This window comes from Lactuca sativa, chromosome 5, assembly GCF_002870075.4.
Source record: "Lactuca sativa cultivar Salinas chromosome 5, Lsat_Salinas_v11, whole genome shotgun sequence".
Taxonomy (NCBI): domain Eukaryota; kingdom Viridiplantae; phylum Streptophyta; class Magnoliopsida; order Asterales; family Asteraceae; genus Lactuca; species Lactuca sativa.
Genome location: NC_056627.2, coordinates 129612620 through 129638914, shown reverse-complemented (window position 1 = coordinate 129638914; position 26295 = coordinate 129612620). Strand labels below are relative to the sequence as shown.

General features: G+C 33.4%; 1 protein-coding gene across 1 annotated transcript; it reads right to left on the bottom strand.

Annotated features, from left to right (window-relative positions):
- Positions 1 to 21605: 21605 nt before the first annotated feature.
- LOC111880393 (CASP-like protein 1) lies at positions 21606 to 22749 on the bottom strand. Its single transcript, XM_023876816.2, has 3 exons — positions 22327 to 22749; positions 22105 to 22234; positions 21606 to 21977 (listed from the first exon to the last, which is right to left on the bottom strand). Exons 1-3 carry the CDS (start codon positions 22608 to 22610, stop codon positions 21750 to 21752), a joined length of 642 nt encoding a protein of 213 aa, XP_023732584.1. The 5' UTR covers positions 22611 to 22749; the 3' UTR covers positions 21606 to 21749.
- Between the last annotated feature and the right edge of the window lie 3546 nt (positions 22750 to 26295).

Here is a 26295-nt window from a genome sequence, read left to right as displayed (position 1 = left end):
CTCAAGTATTCACGAAGGACAAAGGACATAGTTCTACTCCTTGGTGGTAGTGATACGTTGAGAGTGATTGGGTATAGTGACACCAACTTTCAAACATATAGAGACAACTTCCGTTTTCAATCTGACTATGTGTTTACATCAAAAGGAGGAACAGTTACTTGCAAAAGTTCCAAGTAAGACATAATGGATAAATCTACCTATGAATCAAAGTACATAGCGGCAAGTGAAGCATCAAAGGAAGCAGCATGGTAGAAGAACTTCATTAGAGATCTTGGAGTTATCCCAACCATTCAAGAACCAATGGAACTTTTCTGCAATAATGAATGAGCAGTTGTTTTGACCAAAGAACCGATAGATCATGGAAAATCAAGACATATCGATAGAAAATACCATTATTTCATACATAAAGTTGAAGAATGTCATCTCATAGTGAGAAGAATCTCATCAGAAGATAATCCTCCATATCCTCCCACAAAGGCTATGACTAGGATTAAGCATAGACAGCATGCTAGGAGCTTTGGATTAAGAGATGACATTTTTTTTAGTAGCTAGATGATTATTTTGAAACTTGTAACAAAATAAATGTAATTGACTTTTGATGAATAAATAATAGAGATTATTTATGAATTTGTTTATTGCCTTTGTTAATTATCTATTCTTGTGTTTCGTTTCGCATGTTTTACTTCCCGGATAATTTGGTTATTCAAAATTCCATAGTCACTCGTACTTTGGAAAGTAAGTAGTGAATTAAGACTGTCATGAATTGAATTGCTTCAACTTTCGTGAGTACTTAGAAATGAAGATTTAAGTATTGGATAAACTCACGCTCAGAGAATTACTTCATGGATTATATCATGAGTAATTTAGATGATAATATCTTATATTCTTGAAACAGAGATATACAAGTTGTAACTTACAAGCTGTTTTGTGCATTGTTGTTGCGTAAATGCATCAGTAACATGATGTTATAAAACATAGTGTCATATATTATTTGGTGAGTAAAGGATACAAACATATAAGTCGAATTTTATTCGTTCATTTTGCCCTAACGGGGAAAATGATATCTTTTGGCCCCTTGGTGATCAGTGTTGACTTATAGTGCTGGGGCCAGCCAGTACTCAATTGATGTGTTCAATTTGAAGTCTTATGTTGTCATCACAAATCGAGAAATCGGGAAACAAAAATTGGACAATAAGATTGATTTTAATCCATGTCTCATGTCCCTACGATATCTTGAAGAACAGATGAATGTTTGATCACTTATCTTCAGACCAATGTCTGTTTAATTCAGAGTTCGACAGTTACTATAGACACACTATTTTCTGTTTAGTTCAGAATTATTAACAAAGTCCTTTTGGGTTGCCATCAAACCTAGTAATTTAATAAGATGAATTTTAGAGAGAGAGAAAGAGAGAGAGAGAGAGAGACTGATTTCTTGATTAATCATATGATTATTAAATAGCAATAAATGATTTTATTAATATGTTATGGGAATAATATATTAACTAGAAATAATAATATTTAATTAATAATTAATCATATATTAATTAGATTAATTTTGTGATTAATTGTATTAATTAAAAGTGCAAGGGTTAAAGTGTAATCATTCAATAGTTGAACAAGAAAGAGTCTAGAACCTTCCTTGGAAGGTGTGACATCCCAGAATTTAGAGGTAATACTCTAGACGGCCAATTCACCGTAAATCTTGTCATATCATGACTTATTGAAGTTCAGTGCATCCTAAGTAAAATAAATAAGTTATTTCAACTATTGTATGAAATTTGATGATATCATTTCAAACGAATCAAATGGTGCAAACTATAACCCTAGTAATACGTTTGAAAAACTGAAAATTCATAATAAGAAGTCATGAGCGAAGTAATCATTCTAGACTCATACTACGTGTTTCCCTATTTTCAAAAATATAAAGAACGTCCAAAATGGAGTTCCTAAGCAAAAGATACGACCGTTCTAAGTAAATTATTTCACACTGTTGAGGTACTTACTCATTGCCGACAAGATTTCTAAGAGCGCTTTTGGAATTAGACTATAGTTTATTATTTAATTTCATACTCGAAATATTTTTAGTAAAAGTATTTACAAAAATTCGCGAAAACGGACGCCGTGAGCCGTTTAGACGCAAAACTTTAAACACGATTTCCTGGAGTTTCGTAAGTCCAAAAATTAATTTGTTTAATTTTTTTAAATCCTTGAATTAAATCCAATCCATTGGTATATTCAAAAAGTTTTCTCAACACCCGGATCCCGATGCACTCGACTATGGGTCCTAGTAAGCCATTAATAAATGTGTAACCCTTGGATGGAACCCACTAGATTTGGAAAGGACAAATCTTTAGCCTTTTCCCTAAGATTATCCCATGTAACCTCCCCCATTCCTCTTTTCCATTTTGGCTCACACTCCATACAAAGGTACAAGAATAGTACCTTATGGGATTTGAGGAGTATAGCCTCCTTGGCTAGAGAGTGTTTTCCGTCTACTATAAATAGAGCTCATCACCTCATGCATTCCACCCCACTCATCTCATTCATCTCTTATCTCTAACCTCTCAAGCCTCTTACAAATCTCTCTCAAATCGCTCCCAAGTCTCTGGTAAATCTCCCCCGAATCTCTTTCAGTAACCAACCCACAAAATGATTCCACTATCCTAAATCACTCTTCACCACACTTACAACCTCTCACTTAAACACTCGTATCATCCCAAACCTTGATTTTGTTGAAATCAACTCAAAACGGGAGTAGAAAGCGAAAACATCAAGTCAACTTCGGAATCCTGGACAATTTCGGAATTTCCTTCACCTGTTTTGGAACTATTCAGTTTCAAATCTCCTCCACTCTGGAACTCTACCAGCTTCGAAACCCACACGGTTTCGGAATTTCCATCAGGTTTATAATTTTTCCCTCTTTGGACCCCTTTCCATTTCAGAATCCTGACTTCGGACCCTTTTGACATCAGAATTTTTGCCAGTCTTGAATCCTACTAGTTTCGAAATTTAGACTTCGGAACCTTGGTCAGTTTCAGATTTTCTCATCTCGGACCTTCTTCCTTAGGAGTTTACACTCATCTCGGAACTTTTATAGTTCCAGATTTTTCTAGTCTTGGAGTTTCAACAAGCCTCAGAACTTTTTCAACTCAGAACATTTGCACCTCAGAATTTCTACCACTTTGGGTGTCTTCCATCATCGCTAAAGGCTTCTATAGTCTCTTGAATAATCAAGTCTAAGCTAATGTTGGAAGATCGAATTCACAAAAACACCTCTCGGTTCTCGCATCTAACACTCAAAAAGAACTCGTTAACCGCATATCGATGTGAGAGTTACGACCCCTCTTTTATATTTATTCATTTTGGGGGAGAATACATGTGCTAAATAGTATTTATGATATAAAATATATAAGTCTTATATGATATGCATGCTGCAAGTTAAAGTATTTCCAAGTTTCAAATACTACTACACATGAGTACTCTTATGCATAAGACTTTATACACATATACAAGATTGTTACGTTGAATACTTTCTCTATAAAAGCGAGTAATTTATACTTTTATAAATACGTCTACCGTACTCAGCTTTTATGAATCTTATACTATGAAATTCATTACGCCTAGTAACTTAATTATAATTAAGTTAGGGAGGAGGCTTATTCACAAACATTTCGTTAATGACTTTTAGTGAGACGATACTTGTTCATTAGCTAAGTCTAACCATTTATCCTGCCCCACAATACTATAATTGTTAATCCTCGGAGCAAGGTACATATGGATAGATCTATATGTGTCAACACGGTTGTAGTGAGGGGTACTTTTTTTGAATAGCTCGATTATAAAACTCACCATAAGCATTAACACGAATATCTCTCTCGCTCGCTTCAATCATAGGTTTGGTTGCTTTCAAAACTATTTTTAAGTATGGAAATTACTTATCCAAAGGATACATTTTGACTTTCAAGGAATTATTACAAGTACATTTTAAGTATGGAAATTGCTTATACAAAGGATACATTTTGACTTTCAAGGAATTATTACAAGTACGTTTTAAAGTATGGATTTAATTATACAAAAGACACATTTTGGCTTTCAAGGATTTATTACGAATACAGTTTAAAGTATGGGTTTACTTATACAAAAGATACATTTTGACTTTCAAGGATTTGTTACAAACAGTTTAAAGTATGGATTTACTTATACATAAATAAATATTTGGCTTTTAAAGACTCACTGCAAACACTGTTTTAACTTGTGTTATACATACAAAGATAATACTTTCTAGACTTATTAAAAGTATTACTGTGTTAGCAGAAAACCTGTGACTCTCACCAACCTAGTCTTGACTTTCAAAATATATGTATTCTCAGGCAATTTAATTTACTACTTTTTATTATGTCCGCCTACCTGTATAAAGGTGACTACTATATTATCTAGTAAGAACCTTGTATTCGAATTTTATGATGGAATATAAATGTTGTTTTTATCGTTGTACTTGTGCTATATATTCAGTTTATCTGTGATCCATAACTTAGTCGCACAACCCGGCATGTTCTGCCTTGGTCCGGGGTGTGACAAAGTGGTATTAGAGCTAAATTGGCTATAGAGAACTCGTGTCCTCAAAAGTGGAATAAAACTATAGCAACTAGCTTCTAATGAAAGTATTATTAATAATAGCATCACTACTTCTTAGCTAGGTACGGTACAGGGAATCTGGTTTGAAGGGCCACATAGGGTTGTTGGATTTCAGAAGTGCTTAAATGCCAAAATGGTCATGTCGTCCGGTGTTTCATGTATGGCCCTGTCTGTGGTCGGTAGTTGGGAAGTACAAAACAAAAATTAATAATACTACGAACCCCACCAACCATATTATATAAGAGTTTATATATACTCGGACTTGGGATGAGAACACTTAATAAAATTCTAAACATCCCTTCAACTAAAAATACCAACTAAACCCTTTAGGTCAAAAGCCTCAACTAAGGTTAGTATCGTACATAAGTAATACCATAAATAAATCTATAATGTGCACCTATGTTATTTATGGTCAGGTCGGTGCACTACCAACCTTGAGCAAGGAGTTTGACAGACTACAAAGACTGAGAGTTTTAGAGATTGAAGAATGTTCTCTAGATTCGCTACAACAACCTAGTACCTTAGAATCCATATATACATTTTAACACACTTATGCATTTCAAAATGATTAGCAATTAAGGTCCGTTTTCCTTATCATTTGTAAATCTAGAGGATTTCTGAACCAATCACCTTTTCCTTATCATTTTGAAAACTAGAGGATTTCTGAACCAATCACCTTCCCCTATCATTTGGAAATCTAGAGGATTTCTGAACCATTCACCTGTTCCTTATCATTTGCAAATCTAAAGAATTTATGAACCAATCACCTTCTCCTTATCATTTGGAAATCTAGAGGATTTCTAAACCAATCACCTTCTCCTTATCATTTGGAAATCTAGAGGATTTCTGAACCAATCACCTCCCCCCTATCAGTTGGAAATCTTAAGGATTCTCGAATCGATCACCTAATCATTTAGAAATCTATAGGATTATGCTAACCCACTATCATAAAAATACTTAAAAATATGGGATAACGTTCAGATTTTCCTAGTTCATCTAAATCCAAAGAACCGACAACTCTACTACCTTCGTAGCTGGGAATTCCATAAATTTTCAGTCATTCGTTCAATAGTTTCCAAACTTCTTTCTTCCAAAGATTTCAACGATAAGGATTTCTATTCCCTTCCTATCATTTGGAAATCTGCAGGATTTCCAAATCAATCACTTTTTCCTCATCATTCGTTGAACTCGGCTTAGTTTCAAGAATCAATCTCACATTATAATTTATAAATTAATAAGATTATAGGAACAAATTATATCAATTCCCTATTATGAAAAACCATTCCAACATGCTTGTTTATGGTTAAGTAGTATAAACAACCTAAGTCTGTCTTACCTAAATGATTAGGATAAAGGCCTACGAAGAAATTTACAAGATCACTCACCATCATTTCGAATGGATCCAACACAAATGAAAACCATGATTATTCAAGGGATTGCCATAGATTTAGCTACATATGAAGCTTCCCATAACGAATTGTCTGTTGATGGCGGGAATAATGACAACATTCCCGTTTCTAGCAAAAACAACTTCATATCCTGTTCATATAAGGATTTCATATCCTACCAACCCCTATCTTTCTTCAGTATGGAAGGAGTCATTGGTCTATTGGGATGGATAGAGTTGATGGAGGCAGTGTTCCGTAGGAGCTCTTGTGCTAATAACTTTCGCATTAAGTATGCCACTTGTACACTAATTTATTATGCCCTAGCTTCTTGGAATGACCATATTAAGTCTATAGCATTTGATGCAGCCTATTCCATTTCTTGGGAAGCCCTAAAACAGATGCTGATCGAGGAGTATTGTCCACGACAAGAAATTTAGTCCCTAGAATAAGAATTGTTAAACCTTTCAATGAAGAGTCAAAGGTCACTATTTACACCTCTCGATACAACTACCTTGCCAACCTTTGCCCATGTATCATAGACTCAGAATACAAGAAGATGGAGAGGTACATTTGGGGACTAACCCCTCTAGTTCAAGGTCTAGTTATGACATTCAGACCCACTGCCTTTGATAGTGCTAAACAACTGGCCTATCATTTGACTGAACAATATCTCCATCCAAATACCATAACCCAACAGCCAGAGCAGAACCAAGCAAAGAGTACAAAAACGGAAGTACCAAAAGGATTCCAAAGGGAACTCCAAACTCCTCAAACCCAAGCCATTACCTGTGACTGCCTACAACTCAAATACTCCTACTCGGTCCAACTCCTACTCTGGAACCTTATCTCATTGAACCAAATGCAATTACTATCATGTTGGAAATTACGAGTAGATAATCTACAGCAAATGTAAACTGAGAGGTCATATCTCGAGGTACTACAGAAAGTGTTGGATTAGATGTCTAAGCCCATAACTATAGTTGGTATGTACTTGACCCGATTGTTGCATGGTCCTTTTGGGTTACCTTCACTGGAGCAATTTAATAAGATGGATTTTTGAGAAAGTACTTATTTGTGATTTATTAATATATTACAAGAATAATATATTAATTGAGAAATCATATTATTTAATTGGTATTGATCAAGAATTAATTTGGAATTAATTTAGTGATCAAAAGAGACAGATTAAATTTACAGGGACTGATTAGGTAAATCAGTAATACTTATAGTTTGGGCCAATGATCCATGTTGATTAGGAATGGACTAAATCTATGTGAGAGTTCATAAAGAGTTAGTACAAAGGGCCCATCATATGTGTTCTTGGATTGATTAATGCCTAATCATATGAATTAGTGTTTCCAAGATGAAATCATAGGGATTCCACACTATAAATACTAACCCTTGCACTCCCAAAATTGGCACTTGTGTTCCAAGATGAAACCCTAGCCGTTTTGTGCCTCCTAACCTCTCTATCATATTCCTCCATTTGCTTTTGGTGTTTGTGACTTATTAGAGGTATCACATTTGAGGTATTAAGCTCTTGAAAGGCCAAGAACTACAAGCTACAACTAAGAGGTATTCATCAAACTAGTTTTTTTAGTTGTAAATCTCCAATTGTTGACTAGTTAGGGTTTGTGCTTTGGATGAAATGAAATTGCATGTATAGCTTGAGAAAACTTAGATCCAAAGAATTAGGGTTATATGTGCACCATAGGATTGTTATAGTGCTCAAAAACCTTCAGTGGTATCAGAGCCTACAGTGGTTTCTTTATATTGATGCATTGGTTATTTGTTTAAAGCTGAAGCAAATCGAAATTTGCTCTCTACATGATGAACTAGAGGAGTCCATAATGGGACTCGACGAATTGAGCCAACTCGACGAGTCCATTCCCTGACTTGACGAGTTGGATCATCTGTTGGAAGATTATTCGAGTTTTTGGCCAGATTTGAATTAGGAGCATTACCAAAAACTGTTTTGACTGATAAAATTTGATTTTTGTGATAAGGTAATGATTATCCTTATCCAATTGAATAATGATTGTCAAAATTTTAAGATAATTACTTGATTTTCTGAAAAAAAAAATATTAATTATTTATAGAAATTGATTTGAATTATCTTTCTATACGAAATTAGATTAGGTTAAATTTTGTGATATTGATAAATTATATGATTAATTTAATTGTTTTCAAATTTTATCTAGGTTTTGAAAAGTTTCAAAACATGCCCTCAATTTTTGGAATTTGAAATTTGATTAAAAGTTTTAATTGTGAAATATTAAATTTTAGAACCCTAGCATTTTAAATGTTTAAAATACATCATTTTGGTTTCATAATTTAAGTATTGAATTAAAGGTTTTAATTTTTTAAATTTAAATGGACACAACTAGAAGGAATAATTATGGCCTTATTAATAATTAATTAAAACACTAATTAAGAGAATATTAATAAATCTATAATAAAATGGTTTAAAATTTCAATCTACTTGAAAGATTAAACCACCTAGTATTTTAAAAGTTTAAAATACACCCTTATACTACTATAAGATCTAAAGTTTAACTTATATATGTGTATAAGACAGCCAATGTTACAGTTAGTAGGCTCATTCAAGAAATTGGTCTATAAGGGGGGTATAAGGAATTTGCCTATAAAATGGCGATTGAATGGGTGTCCACTCTCACCCACCGCTTCCTTGACTAGTGGAGGGTCGTTAGCCGAACGGGTAGGATATGACATTAATTCTCATTAAAAAGTATAATGATAATTATAAAAAGTAACTAAATGTTTTTCTAAATTCCCAATCTTAGATATTTTAGGAAAAATGTGAAATTGATGCTAGCCCATGGAATTGCACATTGCGCCTTATTGGTCGTTAGTGGAGCATGTATGGTTAACGGACACACTAATATGGGACTAATGAAGGATGGAAATGGGTAGCTTGTAGGTTATCATATATCAATGGAGCGTATGTGGTTAACCGACTCATTGATTAGGTGATAAATGACTTCGAGAGTACCAAACTAACTTGCATGGTTATTCACACCTTGTTTGTGATCCTCGGTATCCCAGTCACAAACTTGAAGGGCATAATCGAGATTAAACATGTCATTGAAAAGTTCAATGAGTCTCAAAAGATCTAGGAATTTCATCTAAAACTTAATCTATTTAAAATTTCGTTTTCGTGGTGGAATTGGTAAATCATCATTTACCTACCGACAAATAATTTACAATTGTATTACGACATCCCTTTTCCGAATTGTGAATTATTGTGTTGGGTCCTAGCCTTAATATTTCATTTGGGTGTTATATTAAGGAGTAAATCAACTAACTTGAATTTCTCCCTTTTAGATATGTCTAGTTTTCACAACTATGGTCCTCCTGAATCTTTTGGAAGAAGCTTTCCTCATGAAGATGATGCTCCACGTTTTGATCAAGGAACTAGAAATCATACTTCACTTCCTCTACCTCCTCCAATTATTCTCTATGGCCCACATGTTCATCGAATTAAAAAGTTCAAGGTCACTCAAGCCATATTGGCATGCAAGAATAAAGACGTAAGTCTGTGCGTGGACATGTTATGAAAATGAAGCTGCACATTGACATACTAGGAATATTAGGTGTCGTTGTTCCAAGGAAGCTGGCTGTTGACTTGGTTCTTCAATCACTTCCTAAGTTATATAGTGAGTTCATTAATGATTACTATATGACAGATCACAACATGATCCTTATCGATCTTACCTATTTGCTAATTGTTGCTGAATCCGCAATGATTTGGCGCACTGGTAAAGCAAAATTGATTGGAAGATCTACTTCCCAAGTTGCCATAGATTACTTAGGAATATTTAGTAACACAGTTTTCATTTGAATTTGTGTTGTAAGGACAAGTTTTTCGCATTTTATAAATAAAAGAAAATTTTTATTTTATCTCATTTTATATTTCCTTGCAATGACATTTGTGAAAAATTTTGTTTATATGTTTCTATTAATAGCAATGCTGAAAACGTTTGATTCTTAGTTATATCGATTGTGGTAGTGTCATAATTTTCTAGGTAAGGAAAGATTTTCATTGTCCAAGTTTCAATTAGACAGAAACTTGGAATCATGTGATTTGAATTATATGATGTATGAAAATCTTGGTACTTAAGAAAAATTGAAACTAATTCCTTGTTCGCATATGTATGTGAGTTAAGTGAAGGACTAAAGGATCTGGTACACTTTGATGTGTACAAGTCAGATCCACCACAAAGAAGGATAAAGCTATTCGTCATGATTTACTAATGGATCGGTTATGCTTACAAGTTTGAGTATAATTCTAATAACTTGAAAAGTTTCAGAGTATAAGCAAAATGAATAAGAAGAATCAATTAGGCAGAAAGATAAAAGTTTATCCAATATGAAAGAAAAGGAGATTACTTTAGTATCGTGTTTTATGATCATCCTAATGATTATAGAACCATGCCGCAATTGATCCTCTAAGGACCCCTTAGTGCATAAGTATGACTAAGAAAAGGAATCGGGAATTGTTGAAATGGTTAAATCAAGAAAGATGAGTCGTACTTAGGTCTAAAATCAAATCTTAGATTGTACCTTGAGTGACATAATCTTAAGTAGGTTTATAACACTCATCAAATGTGGAGTACAAATGTTTCTTACTCTTGCACATTTGGAATTGGTAGTTGTGATGTTTTGGATAAAACAAAGACCAACTAAGACCAATTGTATGAAGTGTTTTCTTGATAAGAACTCGCACTAACTCTTGAATCTTTGTCTGTCAAGGAATGTTTCTCGGCAAGGGAATCTTATATGTCAAGAGGTCAGTGGGAATCTAAATGGTCTTAAATAGCTTCAAGAACTAATCAAGAATAAACTTATTGTTTATCACTAGCACACGACTTGAGGTTCGTAACCTATCATGTTGACACATTCTTGCTTCTGTGCTATTCTAGTTAATTCGACTATGGATGTGAGTTCTATGAGTCCTCATTTCATCACACAAGGCAAAGCACCTTGATCAGTGAAAGTACATTAATCTGTGTGGATGAGCTACTCAATAAATTGGAAGAAATGGTAGGCCCTTATGCTACCAAATGGCAAGAAATTAAGATTGAAGAAGTTCATTCCATATAAGTTTGAATTTTTTGTAGACCTTATCTTATGATATTGGTTGGAAATGACAAATTCTCATGGATAGGAACAAATACACCATAAAATCTAAGTGACATAAAGTTTCTCTCCGCTTCATGAATATGATTGTGAGGAAACGATTTCACTAAGTGGATTTTAAGTTATTAGCAGTTGTGATTGCATTCTCAAATTCGAGTATGATTACGGCATCCCTCCTCATAGTTCGAATTGTGAGAAATTGCAAACTAGTCTGAACATTCGAGACTTATCGCTGTGAGTTCTAAAATGGTTTAGACACACATATGAGCTTTCTTATAGAAGGTGTATGAGATTAGATAAATACTTATAGAAGTATTTCATATCAGAAATCTGAACTTTGTAAAGAAAGTCAATAAGTATTAATTTCTAGAAGTCCAGCTAATTTCTGGGTACATGTGAAAGCTAGTGGGAGCCTAAGTGTTATGCGAGTAAGGACATAATTATTGTGCTAGTGGGAGCATAATCATTATGATAGGTGTAGTATAAGAAACAAAGTTTGATTTGCAAAGTTGTAGAGTTTGAAAAGTTGTTTTGCTATAGTAAGGGAAAGTACACTTATACTTTATTTCGAAGCTAAAAGTTTAGATTGGAGTATTAATCAGACTTAGTCATGAACATATATGAATAACATGTTGAAATGTTTCAACATTTGAAATTCTAAATATGGCAATATTATAGCAATGAACTGGTCAAGTATCATGTCTTTATGTAAGACATTATGAATCGTATCCATATGCTTCAGGTATACGATCGATTGCATATGTTGTAGTATTTGACCGTTCTATCGATTCCAAATGCCTAGGGCATTAAGAGGGAAAAGGACCAGAACCAGATATGCCTAAAGTAGTTAAACAACTGTCAACAACAATCCAAGGTTCACTAAGGATTGATCACTTGTGGGCAGTTGGAAGTATAATAATGAATGGATCATATTGACATTATTATCAATAGATAGGATACTATTATGAATGAGTTGTCATATGGTAAATATGGAAATGTTTCCATAATGGGAGTTGGATATTAAGAATCTATGTGTAAGTTAGAAACTTTTATGCAAGAAGGATGTATAAGGAATGTACCTTGAATGTGAGACATCATCTCCATGGAATTGTTCTGTAACAAGTCTCCAGTGGAAACATTATACAATGGATAATGTGTAATCAATATGTTGGAGACCATATTGGATTGGATTATTCTTATGTTTCACTTTTCATGTTTTACTTCCCGAATAATAAGATTATTCAAAAATCCACAGTCAATCATAATTTAGAAGTAAGTAATGAGGTAAGATTGTCATGAATCCGACTGTAGATTGTCTAAGTGTTTAGACATAGCACAAGTTTGTTGTAGTGTTCATGAGTACTCCTATAATAAGATCTGAGTATTGGATTAAACCCACGCTCATCTAGATCACTTCATGGATTTTATCACGATTGATTGTGAGACGATAAATTTTATATTCTTGAAACAGATACATATGAGTTGTAGTTTTCAAGTCAGTTGCACATTGATGATACATAAACGCAACAGTAACTTGGTGTTATAAAACGTATTGCTGTGTGTTATTTGATTAGTAAATTGAGCAAACATATGAGTTGACGTTTATCCGTTCCTTTTACCCAATGTGAGATAAAAGCGATATTTATGGGCCCCTCAATGATTTAGTGATGACACCCTAAGCGCTTGGCCAAACCTGGACTAAGTTGATGTGTTCAATTGTAGTTTGAATGTCAGTCGTCATAAGTCGGAAATCGGGAAACAACACATGGACAGAGAGAATGATTATAATCCATGAATCAGTCCATACAACATCTTGTAGAATGGAGGAATATTTGATCCCTTAACTAAAGGACGTGTTACTGATAAAATCAGAGATCGACAGTGACTTTTGAGAGCTAAGATTGCTAATCGGATTTTGAAGTTACATTGGCAGTAATAGTTATTAGACTTATCCAAGTGGGAGACTATTGGATTAGGTGTCTAAGCCCATAACTATAATTGGTATGTACTTGACCCGATAGTGGCATGACCCTTTTGGGTTGCCTTCACCGAAGCAATTTGATAGGATGGATTTTTGAGAAAAAGGTTATTCGTGATTTATTAATATATTAGAAGGGTAATATATTAATTGAGAAATCATATTATTTAACTGGTAATGATCAAGAATTATTTTGAATTAATTTAGTGATCAAAAGAAACTAATTAAATTTACAGGGATTGATTAGGCAAATCAATAACACTTATAGTTTGGGCTACTGATCCATGTTGATTAGGGATAGACTAAATCTATGTGAGAGTCCATGAAGAGTTACTCAAAAGGGCCCATGATATTGGTTGTTGGATTGATTAAGGCCTAATCATATGAATTAGGGTTTCTAAGATGAAACCCTAGGGATTCTACACTATAAATACTAACCATTGCACTCCCAAAATTGGCACTTGTGTTCCAAGATGAAACCCTATCCGTTTGGTGCTTACTAACCGTTCTCTCATATTCCTCCATATGCTTTTGGTGTTTGTGGCTTATTAGATGTATCACATTTAAGGTACTAAGCTCTTGAAAGGCCAAGAACTACAAACTACAACTAAGAGGTATTCATCAAACTAGTTTTTTTGTTGTAAATCTCCAATTGTTAACTAGTTAGGGTTTGTGCTTTGGATGAAATGAAATTGCATGTATAACTTGAGAAAACATATATCCAAAGCATTAGGGTTGTATGTCCACCATATGATTGTTATAGAGCTTAAAACCCTTCAGAAAGATCCAAGGAAGCCGTAATTTCTAGGAATGTAAGCAACCATGGCATTTTAGGAAGGACTATCCGAAACTGAAGAACTAGGGAGACAAAGGAACAACATAGTAATCGATGCAGGAGATGTTGACCAGGACCCTGTCATGATCACTGGTACATTTCTCTTCAGCAATAATTAAGTTCCCATATGATTTAATAATGATAACGACATAGGCTTTATTGGCCATACTCTAAGAAACACGATAAAACCTAAAACTTGCAAAATTAATAAGACTTACAAAATAGGAATCGAAATTAGTTCAATTAGAAAACACTTTAGAAATACTCACTAATCGCCGTCTGACCTTGAAAAACCATGTCTTCACTCAGATCTAATTCCGATGACCATTGAAAGTTCAATGAGATCATCAAAATTAATTGGTCATCACCACATCGAACAAAGGTTTAATAATATGAAAAAGCAGTTCGACTACCTATACCAAACGACGAAACCCTTGTGATTATGGAGACAAGGCATGGAAGAACCTAAGAGTCATCACTTGCATGAAGGCAAGGAAGTATTTGCAGAAATGATAATACGTTTTCTTAGCCCATGTGGTGGATATGCAAGACAAGGGTAAGGAAATCAAAGACATACCGCAAGTGTGCAAGTACCTGGACGTATTTCCAAAAGACCTACCCAGAGTACCTTTCGTCAGACATGTTGAGTTTTGAATCGACCTTATCCCAGGTACAGCACCAGTGAAACGATCTCCTTATTGTCTTCGACCATCGGAATTGCAAGAACTATCCACCCAACTTCAAGAACTTCTCGACAAAGGCTTTATCCGACAAGCTTCTCTCCATGGAGAGCCCCAATGATGTTTGTCAAAAAAAAAGGATGGATCGTTCAGGATGTGCATCGACTATCAAGAGTTGAATAAGCTCACTTTCAAGAATAGGTATCCTCTCCCGAGGATCGATGACCTATTCCACCAACTGCAAGGGTCCTGCCACTACTCAAAGATCGGTCTACAATCCGGTTGTCATCAACTTAGAGTTCAAGAAACAGATACCCAAAAACGGCATTCCGAACTAGATACGGTCACTACGAGCTCTAGTTATGCCATTTGGACTGACCAACGCATCCACTGTATTCATGGACCTTGTGAATCAGGTGTGTAAACACTACTTGGATAAATTCGTGATCATGTTTACCAACAACATATTGGCATACTCAGGAACCAAGGAGTGGCTAGCACTTGCGTTTAATTCTTAAACGGTTAAGAAAAGAGAAACTTATGCAAAGTTTTCTAAATGTGAGTTCTGGATTAACAAAGTTCATTTCCTCGGTCATGTGGTTAGCAGTAAAGGGATTCATGTCGATCCCCCGAAGATTGAAGCGGTCAAGAATTGGAAAGCACCAACAACACCAACCGAAGCACGCCAATTCTTAGGGCTTGCAGGCTATTATCGGAGGTTCATCGATAACTTTTTCAAGATAGCCAAGCCTCTCACCACACTAACCCAAAAGGATAAAAAGTTTAATTAAGGAGACAGTCAAGAGTCTACCTCTTGTAAATTGAAGCAATTGTTATGCAGTGCACCAATTTTGTCTCTTTCGGAGGGAACATAAGACTTTGTAGTATATTGTGATGCCTCTCACCAAGGGTTAGAATGCGTATTGATGAAAATGATTACAGTCATTGCATACGCATCCCAAAAAACTTAAGTCGTATAAGATACACTACCCATGATGCTCTTACGGTCTCACTCAAAAATTTCTAAATCAAACTCTACACCTCACCTCAACGATGAACTCGAGGAAATCATGTTATTCATGTAGAAACTAAAAACCCTTGCAAGTAACCTACTCTTATTAGGTGTATACGTTAGGGTTGTATATAAATAAGATTCTATAGACCTAGGATGTGTGATTCTGCTTTACTTCCTATTCCTTGTTTGGTTGTGGGCTTCAGGTAGAATCATTTACTCTGTCGTCTTTTCAAATCTTGATTAAATAAGACTTGTATGCACAAGGTGATTATAGAAGGACTAGGCATGGATCAATTACTACAAAAATACATTACGATTCATCGAAACCCCTTGTACTATCGGTACGAACTCAATTTCGGGATAAAATTTCCTCTAGCAGGGAGGTAATGTGATATCCCTGAATTTAAGGCTAATATTATAGATGGCCAATTTATCGTAAATCTCGTCGTAACTTGACTCGTTGAAGTTCAGTGCATCCTAAGTAAATTAAATAAGTTCATTTGAACTATTATGTGAAACTTGATGGTATCAATTCAAACGAATCAAACTGTGTAAACTATAACCCTAATAATACGTCTGGAAAACTGAAAATTTGTAATAAGCAGTGTTGAGCGAAATAATCATTCTAGACTCATACTACGTGCTTCCCTATTTCCAAAAATATAAAGAACGTTCAAAACAGAGTTCATATGCAAAAGATACGACCGTTTTAAGAAACCAAACCGGTATAACATTGGTTTACCTATTCTAAGTAAACTATTTCACACCGTTGAGGTACTTACGCATTGCCGACAAGAATTATGAGAACGCTTTTTGAGTCAGACTATAGTCTATTATTTAATTTCATACTCGAAATATTTTTAGTAAAAGTATTTACAAAAGTCGCGAAAACGGGCACTGTGAGCCGTTTAGACGCAAAACTTCAAACATGATTTCTCGGAGTTCCATAACTCTAAAAAGTAATCTGTTTAAGTTTTTAAAATCCTTGAATTAAATCAAATCCATCGCTATCTTTGAAAAAATTTCTCAACACCCGGATCCTGATGCATTCGACTATGAGTACTAATAAGCCATTAATAAGGGTATAACCCTTGGATGGGACTCACTAGATTTGGGAAGGACAAATCTTAAGTCTTTTCCCTGAGATTATCCAATGTAACCTCACCCATTCAACTTTTCCATTTTGGCTTACACTCAAATCATTCATCTATTCTCTCAAACCTCATTCATCTCCTCATTCATTCCACACCACTCAGCTCATTCATCTCTTCTCTCAAACCTCTCAAGCCTCTTACAAATCTCTCCCAAGTCTCTGGTAAATCTCTCCCAAATCTCTTTTAGTAACCAACCCAAAAAATGATTCCACTATCCTAAATCACTGTTACCACACTTACAACCTCTCCCTTAAACACCGATATCATCCCAAACCTTCATTTTGTTGAAATCAACTCAAAATAGGAGTAGAAAACCGAAAACAGCAAGTCAACTTCGGAATTCTGGCCAATTTCGGAATTTCCTTCGTCACTTACGGAACTATTCAGTTTCAGATCTCTTCCACTTTGGAAACTTGTCAACTTCGGAACCCACCTAGCTTTGGAATTTCCATCAGGTTCAGAATTTTTCCCACTTCTGACACCTTTCCATTTCAGAATTCTGACTTCGAACACTTCTGACTTCAGAATTTTTGTTAGTCTCGGATCCTACCAGTTTCAGAGTTTAGACTTTGGAACCTTGGTCAGTTTCTAATTTTCTCATCTTGGACCTTCTACCTTCGGATTTTACACCCATCTCGGAACTTTTATAGTTTCGAATTTTTGTAGTCTCAGAGTTTCAACAAGTCTCAAAACGTTTTCATCTCGGAACATCTGCACCTCAAACTTTCTACCACTTTGGGTTTCTTCCATCATCCCTAAAGGGTTCTATAGTCTATTCAATCATCAAGACTAATCTAATCTCGAAAGATCAAATTCACAACAACACCTCACAGATCTCGCATCTAACACTCAAAAACAACTCGTTAACCGCATATCGAGGTGGGAGTTACGACCCCTCTTTTATATTTATTCGTTTTGAGGGAGAATACATGTGCTAAATAGTATTTATGATACAAAATACGTAAGTCTTATATGATATGCATGCTACAAGTTTAAAGTATTTCAAAGTTTCAAAGACTACTACCCATGAGTACTTTTATGCATAAGACTTTTCACACATATACAAGATTGTTACGTTGAAATACATTTCTCTATAAAAGCGAGTTATTTATACTTTTATATACATCAACCATACTCAGCTTTTATGAATGTTATACTACGAAATTCATTATGGCTAGTAACTTAATTACCATTAAGTTAGGGCGGAGAGTTATTCACAAACTTTTTGTTAATGACTTTTAGTGAGATGATACTTATTTATTAGCTAAGTCTAACCACTTAGCCTTCCAGACACTACTATAATCCTTAATCTTCAAAGCAAGGTACATATAGATCTATATGGGGTCGACAACACCACCTAAGGTTGCTAGCTACAACCTTCGACTGATCAATCGTAGCAGGTGATATGTGTCTACGATCGTTACTACAACGTCCAATGAAGCGTTGTAAGGAGGGGTACTTTTCGTCAATAGCTCGATTATAGAACTCATTAAAACCATTAACATGAATATATATCTCTCTCACTTCACTCATAAGTTTGGTTGCTTTCAAAACTATTTTTAAGTATGGAAACTACTTATACAAAGGATACATTTTGACTTTCAAGGAACTATTACAAGTACATTTTAAGTATGGAAATTGCTTATACAAAGGATACATTTTGACTTTCAAGGAATTATTAGCAGTACATTTTAAAGTATGGATTTACTTATACAAAAGATACATTTTGACTTTCAAGGATTTATTACGAATACAGTTTAAAGTATGGGTTTACTTATACAAAAGATACATTTTGACTTTTAAGTATTTGTTACAAATATAGTTTGAAGTATGGATTTACTTATACAAAAAAACATTTTTGGCTTTTAAAGACTCATTGCAAACACTCTTTTAACTATTGTTGTACATACAAAGATATATTTTTTAGACTTTTTAAAAGTATTATTGTGTTAACAAAAAACATGTGACTCTCACCAACCTCGTGTTGACTTTCAAAATACATGTATTCTCAGGAAATCAATAATCAAGAAAATTCGAACGACGGATACTCCGGAATCTCAGGCACTTTAGTTTACTACTTTTTATTATATACTCCTACCTGTTTAAAGGCAACTACTATATTATCTAGTAAGAACCTTGTATTTGAATTTTATGATGGAATATAAATGTTGTTTTGTTTATCGTTGTACTTGTGCTATATATTCAGTTTATATGTGATCCATGAACTTCGTCGCACAGCCCGATATATTCTACCTCCGTCGGGGGTGTGACAGAAGGAGGTGGATGAATTCTAGGGTATTCCACAGTATCTAGAATATTCGTTGCAGATAAATAGGAAAACTGCATAATTACCAATTTGAATAAATATTAATTTATTCATCTAGGGTTATATAAGGTTTCAAGTTGCACTATAAAAGACACCTTGAGCTTAAATTTTTGGCCACTCCTCCTACTCTAGAGATGTGGTTTTTCATCTACAATTGTCGAAATTACCTAGGATCAGAAGGTTTCTATTTTTCAATAGAATGTTACATCAATAGTTTTATAACTTAGATCTTTAGGTTGCATGTACCCTTAAGTGTTAAAGATTTATTCATGTTTATACATATAAAACCCATCATTTGTATGTATATCGAGCAGGGCCAGATGTTGGGCGGGGCTTGATGAATGTGTTGGGTAGGGCCCACCACATGTGACTGGCAGATATGTATCAGGTGGGGCCCAATGTCGGGTAGGGCCCGATATATGTATGATGTGTGGTATTTTGAGGAACTCACTAAGCTTTTTTCTTACAATTTATGTTTATGGTTTCTGGTACCTCTAGTTCAAAGGGGAAGGACCTGACATGATCGTATAACATCCACCGATGTTCCGTATTCTATAATTTTGATTTGTACTCTGATAAATATTTTCTACATTGATACACTTTGAATGATATTGAAATGAATGATTGATGGTTTTGGTTGACTGAAAAATAAAAAATAATTACTTCGTATTTTGGGACGTTACAAATATATTGTAAAATGCAATATAAAAGTCAAACACTTAAGCTGTGGCACGTGTTGTGTTGACATTTTAACATTGTTACACACACAAACAGTATGCACACACTTGTGTTGACATTTTGAAAAATAAACAACCACATAAACTTTAATTAAAGTAATGGTCCCTATTTTTACCTGCAATATCAATGTAATAAACATTTGTTAAACACTAACATAAAATCACATTTTTTTGGTCCCTACTATAATGTGATATATTGTAGTGGTCGTTTCTAGTATAAAGGAAAAACGTCCGAATGTGCGTTTTATTATAAAATATAAACAAGTAGAGTTTTTTTCATATAAAATATGAACATTTAGACTTTTTTACTGTACAATATGTGTTGTAATAAGCAGAAATTAAAGTATGATGCTATAATACAAGAATCGACACAAGTAGATTGTTGTTTCTTGCATTGGAATAAGAGGAATATTTAAATATGTCATAAAACTTTGTTAAACAATATCATAAAATCATACTGTTTGTCCCTATTAAAGTGTGATATATATTCTAGTTGTCACTTTTAGTCGAAGGGCAAAATGGTACAATGTATGTTGTAGACATATTGACATAAGTATAATGTTGTTTGTGCAAAAGAAAAAAAACGCATTAAAAGTGTATACCGATTACAAATTGAAAAGGAAAAAAGAAGAAAATATTATGATTATATATGTACCTGTGAGTTTGAAAACGATGCAGGAGTAGATTTGAATGAAAAGAAGACTGCGTGAAGGTAATGATGACCGCTTTAATCAACAATTTATAGGTTTGATGATTTATATTATTGTAGTTACAGTAGATTTTAGAAAACAATATATATAAGTCTAATGCAATCTGGTGATTATGTAATGAATTAATTAAAAAATATCGTAATCTTTTATAACTAAAAGAACGAATTAAGGTCAAAATATATGGTTAGAGGATTTTAAAAAGAAAAATTAAATATTCTTCTATTTTTTGTTCCTATTAATCAGGTTGTCCATTTAAATGTTAACATGTGTTTGATATATACTAAAATATCATTAAATAAACATTAAATGTACACATATCATTATCTTTAATTTGATACAATGATTTATAAAAATAAAAAATAGAAAAATATTTAATTTCTGTTTTAAAAATGATTCATAATTCAATATGTTTGGATTTAACGTGATATATTTGCAAGTTAAGTCATAATTGGTGATTTTGAAAATGGAAGATAATGATAAATACGAGAGAAATACATATTATTTTATAATCAAGTGGGAAGAGCATTATTTTTAACTTTTAATAGATAGCAACTTTTTAGTTTATCAGTTGTTCAGGATAAAGTATTTTTTATTCATTTTGAAGAATCTATTTTAATATTTACACATTTGTCCTCAAACACTGTAATAAACCTCTTTTAATTAAAAAACAGAGTTTAATTGAAATACTGTTGTTTTTAGAGCATCCATATACGAATGTTCAATGGGAAAAAGAGCATCCATATTCCATATACCCTAGTAGATATCGACACATTTTTTATCTAATACTCTTTAAACATAAATGCTTGCGTTCACGTCATAAAGCACTTATAAATTTTTCTGAATCCATAAATTATATATTCTAAAGTCAAAAAGATCAAATGCTCGAAAGTCGTGGAACGACGAAAAGATGGAATGCTAAGATTTATCTTTCTCTTTCAACATATGTAGGACCCGTAATGCTTTGAAATATAACAAAATCAACAATAACTTTAATGCAATCTTTATCAACCACAAATATTACAAACACAAAACAAAACTGGCAAGAAGTAAATGTACATACAAATTTACACTACAAAAGATGAATAACATGAAACTTGTACATCGGAAATATTTTTGATATGTAGTAAACTATCGCCTGGCGATCTTCTTGGAAAGCGCATAGACATTGATCCAAACCAACAGTAGAAGTGTTACGGAGGATGCGAGCGACAAAGCAATAGAGGCTCCAACGCGGAGGCAGTAAGTATCGTACGTGTCACAGATCTCGTTCCATCTGCTATGAGAGTTTCCTTTGAGTCCTACGTAAGATACACCTCCTGATGCTCCTGTTGCTGCAGCCATGATACCTAATAGCAGCTGCACCATACCCGACGATTATATGTTAGTATCCTTTTCATAGATAAAATTATTTTATTTTGTTTTGCTTATATACGAATGAAACATGGATCCATTATAAATAAATTAGTGTGGTTCAGGAGCTTACTGAATCGACTATCACAAAATGAAAATTTAGCTTTGTTGAGGTTCCTCCTGGCTTCCTGAGTGCGAAAACTGATATTAAACCGGTGATGATGCTGTATAAAGCAGCCGTGCAGAGCGTTGCCAAAAGGTTTCTACATCATAAAAAGAGCGTAATTAATATCATGTCCCATAATAGATGAAGTTTGTGCCAATGGTTTTGGTGATTGAAGCTGAAGTTACTTACATGTGAGCTGGGGAGTGACTGAATTTTCCAGTCCTGGATATTGCTATCCCGGGTGCAATCGGAATAAGCTCAGTTTGATTAGAAATGACCAGAAGAACGATAGCAGCCACCGAAGTTGCAAAAAGCACGACCCTGAAGAACACATCAACCACTGCATGCTTCTTAGATCCACCTGCGCCTCTTGTAGCACTGTACTCCGGTGGTGGCGCTGACGTCTTTAGTGGTACCTCCATACTAACGGCGGCATGGGCATGTGGAGGAATAGCGGAGTCATTGGATGCCATGGTTTAATTCCGGGATGCAGATTATACAGAAAGGCAGTGTTTGTTTTTTCTTTGGAAGTGTTGTTGGATTTATGGCATCACGGATTCTAGTTTTATACAGCAGTTGGTCAACAGATTTGCATGATAACAGTTGGATGTTCACATACACATGGATAAACTTGATATATATAGGTTTAAAATATTCATTCACACAGCGTTTTGTGAATTGGTCAACTTGGGTTTACCAAATATATATAGGTGTTGCTTCGCTTTAAAGACACGATTGGTCATTGATATTGAAGTCAAATGTATGGGTAACGGTAGCTGGGAGGGCCTCTTAATTATTGCCTTTTCTATCAACAACAGCCGCCTACTTGCATTTCGTGGTCAATTGTACTTCATGATGATCTCATTATAATATATTAGGTGTTCTGATTTTTTACGGCATATATAATTTATTAATATCATTTAGGATTCGATTAATATTCATTATATTATTTTTGGTGTTCTATAAAAAATCATTTACTAAAGAGTTTCTACTCCAATAATATCCTTTGTGGCCCTTTCTACTACAAAGGTATCCGATGTGGTCCTTCCTCATTGAGATTGAGGGTTCAAATCTTCTTTTATATATATATATATATATATATATATATATATATATATATATATATATATATATATATATATATATATATATATATATATATATATAAAACAAAACTCGAACCCTGAATCTCTGGATAACGTTAGAGTAGAAATCATTTGGTATATATATAACATTTAGTTTTTTCTGCTAAACACTCACATTTGAAAAAGATTTTCTTTTGAACCAACATTTTCGTCTTTATTTATAATTCTTAAAAACAATATTATTATTTATAATGTTTTTGATATTTTTTAATATTAAAATTTTAAGAAAACATTTGATTTTATTTTTCAAAACAAAAATAAAGATATCATGTTGTCAAAATTCTTATTTTTGTGTGAATAAATCAATAGCAAACATATGGAATAAAATGACACGTAGACAAAATACAAATAAGCGTGGATTGATTGGAGAATGTATTTTAATTTAAAGGTGTTTGGTATGGGCAACATGTTATTACACCCAAATGATGTCACATCATCATGCTAGTCATATATGAATTTACTAGGTTATAACCCGTATATTATACGAGACCAAGGTAAAACAACTTTAAAAGTTAATAATATATTTCCAAAATTATCTTTTTAGAAACTTACATGATTTCTTTGTAATTGTAAAATTGTTAATTTGAATTAAGTTTACAATGTGTTTTTAAGACATAATCAATTATGTATAGATTAATTATAAAATGATTATGTTATATAATAAAATATAAAATTATAAAAATTGAAAAAAAAAAACGTAAAAAATCAATCATGGACAAAATATTTTATGAAACTCAACAATAAACCATGCCTACATTACAAAAGAACATTTATTGAAAATTAGAAGGAAAAAAAACAAATTAGACCTAAAAGTGGATGAATTAACAAAAATCAATGAATTACACAGATTTCTCATAATAAACAAATTTCTCTAAACAAACAATGAACAATTAAGTTTTATTTTAACAAATCCTAATAACATTCTTATTAGAACTTTAAAAGCAAGTAACTATTAATAACAAACAGGTCCATTATTAAGAATTATTAATTTAAAGTCACATTCTTCCAATTAAGAAAGCTTAGCATGTAATATTAGATTTCAACAAAGACTAAACACTCTATTCCTAAGTTTATCAAAAGAAAAAAAAAGAAGAGAAAAGAAGAGAAAGGAAAGGAAAACAAAATTTGTTTTGTGTTATCGAGTTGGAGAGAAGTAGAAGAAAAATGAATCATTTTCTTATTTCCTTCCAAATCCTCCCAAATCGGAAGGAAAGATACGAGAGAAAGTGATCCTTCCATTTCCCTCCACTTCGTTCCTTTAATGAATCTCAGGAACAACAGTTTCTTTTATTTATTTCTCATTTCCATCAATTTCCTTTTCTTTCTCTCGTTAAGTTGAACTCGGGAACAGATTAAAAGAATAAAAACATCCATAAATGCAACTATAAAGTATAACTAATGAAATAGTACACACAAGATAAAAACTCAAAAAGGGTAAAAACTCAAAATTAAAGATATACTAAGCATTGCAAACCATTCATTAATGACTTATTAACCAAATACAAAGCAATGGACTTAAACCCCAATATAGCATCTAAAATCAACTATAAAAGGACGAAAAGTTATATGTGGGAGAGAATCCGATGTAAGTCAACACAGGGGCAATATGGTCTTTTCTAGGGTAAATGAAGTAGAGGTAGAAAAAGTAGTTAGGGGAATCTGCTGGAGCTTTGGGGCTGAATTGAAGTTTGTTAAGTAGTAGAAGTATACTTATTTTTTATGGTATCTTTCTCTTCACATATAATCATTCCCTAAAAAGGGGAGCTGAATAAAACTTCTTTTAGTTTTTATCGTTTTCGGTCCAATCTCCATCAAAATGTTTAAGCGATCACATATAGATGATTACCATTTACAAGTAGTCCTTAAATCCAAAAAAATCATTATATCTTAAAAATTCTGAGTATAAATTATATGTTTCTATGTCTCTATCTTCAATGCCTTGGATAATCAATAAGCATAAGTTTTTATTCATATTGTTTACTAAAACAAAATTACACAGCTTAGCAGAAAAGAGAATCTACATGTTCATATATAATGACAAAAAAACAATCGAAAAATTGTAACGACCGAAAAAATCCAACCAATTTAAACTTTTCAAAAACAACCTGATTTCATTAAATTATTACAAAGAGGTTTTCAATACAATTTATTTAGAGTATTGCCAGAATCACTGTTGGATTAGTGTCTAAGTCCATAACTATTTTGGTATGTACTTGACCCGATGGTGCATGGTCCTTTTGGGTTGCCTTCACCAAAGCAACTTGATTGGAGAAATGAATAGAAAGAGAGGATAATATGATTTATTAATATGTTATAAGGATAATATATTAAAGGAGAAATCATATTTGTTTAATTAATATTGGTCAATAATTAATTGAGAATTAATTTTGTGATCAAGTGTAATTAATTAAACTAGAGGGGCTGATTTGTAATTATGTGATAGTTACAAAATAAGGTAAGAATTATCTTATAAGTATGGTGAACGAATTTAAGGTTGGAAAGCCTTAGAATTCGAGTATGATAAGGATACAAGGATTATCTTATTGGTTGCTTAATGGATAATCAACTAGATAAGGATAATGACTGAAACCCTATCTCTACACCTATATAAACACCCCTAGGGTTATGAATTCGGGTATCCCTTCCCAAGAGGTCCCAAATACGAATTCTAACCTCCCTCCTCTCTCCTTATACCTTCTCCACTTGCTTATGGTGTTTGTAAGCCATTAGAGGAGTGACACTTGTGACTCTTTGCTTTCCAAGGTCAATTCAAGGAGGAATTGGATTGTTATTGCTACATAACAATCAAGGTATGTTCTTAAACCTATTTACATGTGAATTCTGATTTCCATATGCTAGAATTAGGGTTCAAGTCTTGGATTCAAAGTATGTACAATAGAGAAACCTAGATCCGAGCTTTAGGGTTTGTATGAGCACATAGGATGTCTTATGACCAAAACCCATCAGTGGTATCAGAGCCATGATTGGTTTCTATTGTATTGATGCTTGGTGT

Coding starts and splice junctions, on each gene's coding strand:
- LOC111880393 (XM_023876816.2), bottom strand. CDS start 22,610: ATGGCATCCAATGACTCCGCTATTCCTCCACATGCCCATGCCGCCGTT. Junction 22,235..22,326: donor AGTCACTCCCCAGCTCACAT/GTAAGTAACTTC, acceptor TTTATGATGTAG/AAACCTTTTGGCAACGCTCT. Junction 21,978..22,104: donor ATTTTGTGATAGTCGATTCA/GTAAGCTCCTGA, acceptor GGTATGGTGCAG/CTGCTATTAGGTATCATGGC.